This window comes from Tupaia chinensis, unplaced genomic scaffold (assembly GCF_000334495.1).
Source record: "Tupaia chinensis unplaced genomic scaffold, TupChi_1.0 Scaffold000518_1, whole genome shotgun sequence".
NCBI classification, from domain to species: Eukaryota; Metazoa; Chordata; class Mammalia; order Scandentia; family Tupaiidae; genus Tupaia; species Tupaia belangeri.
In genome coordinates, this window is record NW_006160031.1 from 52,289 (window position 1) to 57,784 (window position 5,496).

Sequence of the window (5,496 nt, forward strand, 5' to 3'; positions counted from 1 at the left end):
GACTCCCAAAGCACAGCTAATAATCCCCAAAATAGACAAGTAGGATTACATCAGACTAAGAAATATCTGCATGGCAAAATGCACAGTAATTAGTGTGAATCGACAGACCTCAGAATGGGAAAATATTTTTGTAAACTATGCATCAGATAAGGGATTGATAACCGGAATATATAAGGAACTAAAAAGCTGTTTGGAAAAATGATGAACCCTACTCAAAGATGGGAGAAGCAGTTGAAAACAACACTCACTAAAGATGACATATGAATAGCCAGAAGGCATATGAAAAAATGCTCAACATCCCTCATTGTAAGGGAAATGCAGATCAAAACAACAATGAGATACCACCTAACTCCAGTGAGAATATCTAAGATTAATAAAAAAAAAAAAAAAAAAGGGTAGGAGGGGGGGGGGGGAAAGGGAAAATTCTCTTATCTTACACTGCTGGTGGGAATGTAAATTAGTCCAACCACTGTGGAGAATCATTTGAAGATTCCTTAAAAATCTACAAATAGAACAGTCATATGATTCAGTAATCCCATTTCTTGGCATCTACCCAAAGTGCAGAAGAATTTCTCATTGGAAAAGTGCTTCACATTGATGTTTATTACGGCACTTTTCACGATTGCTAAGACATGGAACAAACCCAAATGCCCCCCCCCCCCAAGTATGGCTGAATGGATTGAAAAACTGTGGCACATATACTCTACGGAATACTATTCAGCCATTAAGAACAACAAAACCCTGGCTTTTGACAGAAAGTGGAAGAATATGGAAGATTTACTGCTGAGTGAAGCAAGCCAGGCTATGAAGGAGAGTTACTGTATGTCCCCACTTAATATATACCGAATGTCTGCACTCTGTAAATGAAACGGATGTGCTAAAGGATGTACAAACACAAGAGGTAGATGTGAATGCCAGATGTGGTGTGTGTGGAGGAGTGGGTTCTGGGGAAAAACATTCGAAGGAGGGATACGAAGACAACATTGTTGAGACAGGGAGGTAGTATCATTATATTTTGATCAACTCGACCAGGAGAAATGTTCACATATTGAAATGATCACCTTGTAAGCTAAATAATGTGATTGAATGTATTAAAAAATGTAAATAAAAAAAGATAAGTGCTTGAGGGGATATGGTGAAAGGAAAACACTCCTACGTTGTTGGTGGGAATGTAAATTGATCCAGCCAGCCACTGTGGAGAACAACATGGTGATTGTTCAAATACCTTCAAATAGAACTACCATATGATCCAGCAATTCCACTCCTGGGTATCTACCCAAAGGACAGGAGAATGCTCATTTGGAAAAGTGTTTGCACAACTAAACTGCAGCATTATTCATGATTGCTAAGACATGGAACCAACACAAATGTCCACAAACAGATGAATGGATTGAAAAAGTGTGGCATATATACTCCAAGGAATATTTATTATTCAGCCATAAAAAACAAGGCCTTGGAATTTGATAGAAAGTGGACAAATATGGAAGATCTGTTGCTGAGTAAAGCAAGTGAGGCTATGAAAGAAAGACATTGTATGTCTCCACTTAACATATACCAACTGTCCATACTCTAACAAAGAGACTGAAAGTCTGGAGGACAAAAAAATCATTAAAAATTGTCATGGACACTAGAGACAAATTGGAAGGAAAGCATGGGAGGAGAAGAGCATAGAAAAGGAAATTTGGGGAAAAAATAAGTAAGACATTTGTAGAACAGAGATATGGTTTATTACCTGTTGATGAGGATATGTATAGTATTCTCAACTGGACTGAACTGAGGTGTATATCATGCTGGGTAAAGTCTCTTTAAAATCTAAATGATGTATAGCGAGTGAATGTATAAAAATAATAAATAATTCTAATAAAAAACTGTAAGTACTAAAAAAAAAAGAAAACTTATGATTTATTTACAGAGATATGGTTTATTACCTGTTGATGAGGATATGTATAGTATTCTCAACTGGACTGAACTGAGGTGTATATCATGCTGGGTAAAGTCTCTTTAAAATCTAAATGATGTATATCGAGTGAATGTATAATAATAATAAATAATTATAATAAAAAACTGTAGGTACTAAAAAAAAAGAAAACTTATGATTTATTTTATTTCAGGCAATTTTATGTGTTAAGAATCTCAGATAAGTTTCTTTCTCAAAATAGTTATCTAATTTGCCTACTTGCTTTCATTTTTGTTTTATGATAGTGGCTATCCGAATCAAAGAACTTTGCTTTGGGGGGGGAGGGGGGGACACATACATTATCTACATATAGGATTGAAGTCACAATTGGTCTTTTTCTCTTAAAGTCATTTTATTCTTATTTTATTCCTAATGTTTAGGGTTTACAAATAATTGGATTGTCTAAATTTACTCAACTCCAATTGTTTGCATTCTATTTATTTCATTTCATTTATGTTCTCAAATTAGCCAATTCCAGCTCAAGGTTATGCTTATTTTTAAGACTTTTCTAAAAAATGGCAGATCTTAGCTAACTCTACTCTCTAAACACACTGTTGGCTTTATCCACTACTTCCTCTGACCCATTATCTCAGTAGACCCTCAGTCTGCCTTCTAAATAGGCAACTCTCTTACAAAATACATTCTCAATGCCTTACATGATTTTTCATGACTCTGGTCTTCTATCAGTTTCCTCACTGCTTGAAAATATCATATATCTGAGTATTTTGTTATAATACCTGATTACTCTGAGATAAATCCATGTAGAATAGTTCAAACAGAGCCGAATTTCATTCTTGCTTACACAAATGATTTATGGATACTTCAATTTGGAGGTGATTGAGAAGGTTCCTTTTAATTTTTTCATAAGCTCATTCATCATAAACATATAGCTTACCAATCCCTTTAGCATAGCATCTGCAACGTAGGTGGGGGAATGGTATAGAGGGTCACATATTAGGTATTGTTATTAGCCATGTCTGGACATGGTGCACATTGTTTCTACATTCATTCTATTAGCAGTAAGTAAAAGTACACAGCCCACCTAACAGTTTAGAAAAGATGGAAAGCATGGTCTACTACGTTTTGAGGGATAAAAGCCATGTTTGCTTAAAAAAAAAAAAAAAGTCAGCTAGACTATAAAAGTAAACATCCTCAAAAACTTTGGTTTTTATGGAGACAAATTATAGAATAATCATGTTTCAGAAAAGGAAAACTTTATAAGAAAGCATAAATATAAATATAACTGAGGAATAAATTATAAAACAAATTGAAACCCTCAGGTTTGGTGCAGATTCTTCTTTTAGTTGGATTTATAATTTGTTTTGTCCTTAAACCTTTGAAAGGAATGTGACTTTTTTAATTAAATCATTAATAGCTTGCTTTACTTGCTTGTTTCTTAGGGTGTAAATAAATGGATTCAACATCGGTGAAATTGAAGTAATAAGAAGTGAAATTCCTTTATTAGTAGCCACTTCATCATTGGTTGACGGTTTGACATAAATGAAGATGCAACTGCCATATGTAATGGAAACAACGATCATGTGGGAGGAACAAGTGGAAAAGGCTTTTTTCCTTTGCTGGGCAGAGGGGAATCTCAGAATAGTCCGGATGATATAAATGTAGGAGAGAACTACACAAATGAGGGTGATGATAAAGGTCAACACGGCACACGCTATCACCATCTGTTCTATCAACCATGTGTCTGAGCAAGAGATCTTCAGCATAGGAGTTGCATCACAACAAAAATGATCAATGATGTTTGAGTCACAGAATTCCAGGCCTAAGCCCAGGCCTATTGGTGGGAGAATGATGACCAGAGCTGTTACCCAACAGAAGAGAATGAAGTTCTTGCAGACTCTGCTGTTCATGATGGTCATATAATGCAGTGGTTTACAGATGGCCACATAGCGATCGTAGGACATGATGGCCAGGAGAAAAAATTCTGTTACTGCAAAGAGGTCTATAAACAGCAGCTGACTGACACAAGCACCATAGGTAATGGACTTGTCCCCAGATGACAGGCTGTATAAGAATCTGGGAACACAGGCAGTTGTGAATAAAATTTCTAAAAAGGAAAAATTTTGGAGGAAAAGATACATGGGTGTTTTAAGCTGAGAGTCAGTGAGAGTGAGGGCAATGATTGTTAGGTTCCCAGATGCACTCAAAATATAAGAAAGAAACAGAAAAATAAAAAGTAGAACTTGTAGCCTCGTGTCATCTGTTAGTCCCAGCAAGATGAAGGACGTAATTGCTGTTTGGTTTCTCATCTTTAGGTAGTGTCTCTTGTCCAATCTGCTTGAAACAGTAAGAAAAAGACTGTATTGGAAAAGATTCAGGTTTCTAACTAGCTTCTGACCTCAAGAGAAATAAACTTGAGAGTGATTCTTATACAATTGATTATTGAACAAGCCATCACAGAACACATGTCAATGTTTGGTCACTTTCTCTTTGTATCACAAATTCATATTAAATCTCAAGCCTCATCTTGCCGCTTCTCATGAATTATTAATTTAGCCAGTGTCGCTTCAACTCTCTGACAAACATATTGGAATAAAATTCCCCCCCAAAAAAAAAAGTTGTTTTAAATCAATCATTTTCACTGACTTACTTTCTTCTCCCTAGTCAGACTTTCGTAGCAAAGTTCCAAAATAAAACAACTATGGTGTTGGTTAGGAAAATGCCGACACTAAAGCTCATGTGTGTATTGGTTATTAAGGTAACAATGAATAATCGTCCTGTAGTTGTTGTCCTGCCTCTCTGAGGTATGTTTAAATCATTTTTGTTGCATATATCTTCTTAAAGATTCATTTACATGTGTTAAGCCTCAATTTTATTTTTAAAGAGATTTTTGAGTGCAGGGTGCATGCACTTGCCAGAGAGACAGAGAGACAGGAAGTGAGAAATCACTCCAAGGAGCGATGGGTACACCACAAACCCACCTCCATTCTACTGTCGGGATTTTTGACACCCATGCACACCTGCCAAGCATCAATTTTAGGTGTCCAGGTCATAGATTCAAACCAGAATCTACCACGTGGAAATACAGCAATGTAACCATTATGCCGTCTACTGATCCCAAGCCCAAAATTGTTGCTTTTGCCATAGAAAATTGATAAATGTATATCTAAAATTTCCCTTGGCTATATTTTCCTCCCAATGTTAAATAGAATGTCTATGTTATATATTCTGTGCATCCTTAGATATTTTTGAACTAAGATTATTTTCTAGGTAACAAATAGAAGTTGGAATTGAATCACCTGGTTAATGACTTTCCTTTTAGATTCTTTTAGCCATAAAAACTCTAGTGTTTTCCAAGTAGCCATTACCATTTTATATTCCCTAAATCTTAAAGAATAGCTTTTTGTTTATTTTTATTGTTTGCTTGCTTGTCTTTTTTTTTTTAATTCACTACAGTGTGTGTGTGCTCATGAGAAGAAAAAGTGAGAAATCCCCCCTTCCATTGGACATGATCATACCACAATCTCTTCCCTTCCATTTCTCTCTGCTTTTTGGATTCTGGGCATGCACACGCATCTGGC

At 35.8% G+C, this 5,496-nt stretch overlaps 1 protein-coding gene across 1 annotated transcript; it reads right to left on the reverse strand.

Annotated features, from left to right (window-relative positions):
• Window positions 1–3,285: 3,285 nt before the first annotated feature.
• Window positions 3,286–4,233, reverse strand: LOC102476104 (olfactory receptor 6C2). The gene has a single exon (XM_006156839.3). It carries the CDS (start codon window positions 4,222–4,224, stop codon window positions 3,286–3,288), a length of 939 nt encoding a protein of 312 aa, XP_006156901.1. The 5' UTR covers window positions 4,225–4,233.
• Window positions 4,234–5,496: the final 1,263 nt, after the last annotated feature.

Bases quoted from the DNA above. Each gene is read 5' to 3' on its own strand.
- LOC102476104 (XM_006156839.3), bottom strand. From the start codon at position 4,224: ATGAGAAACCAAACAGCAATTACGTCCTTCATCTTGCTGGGACTAACA.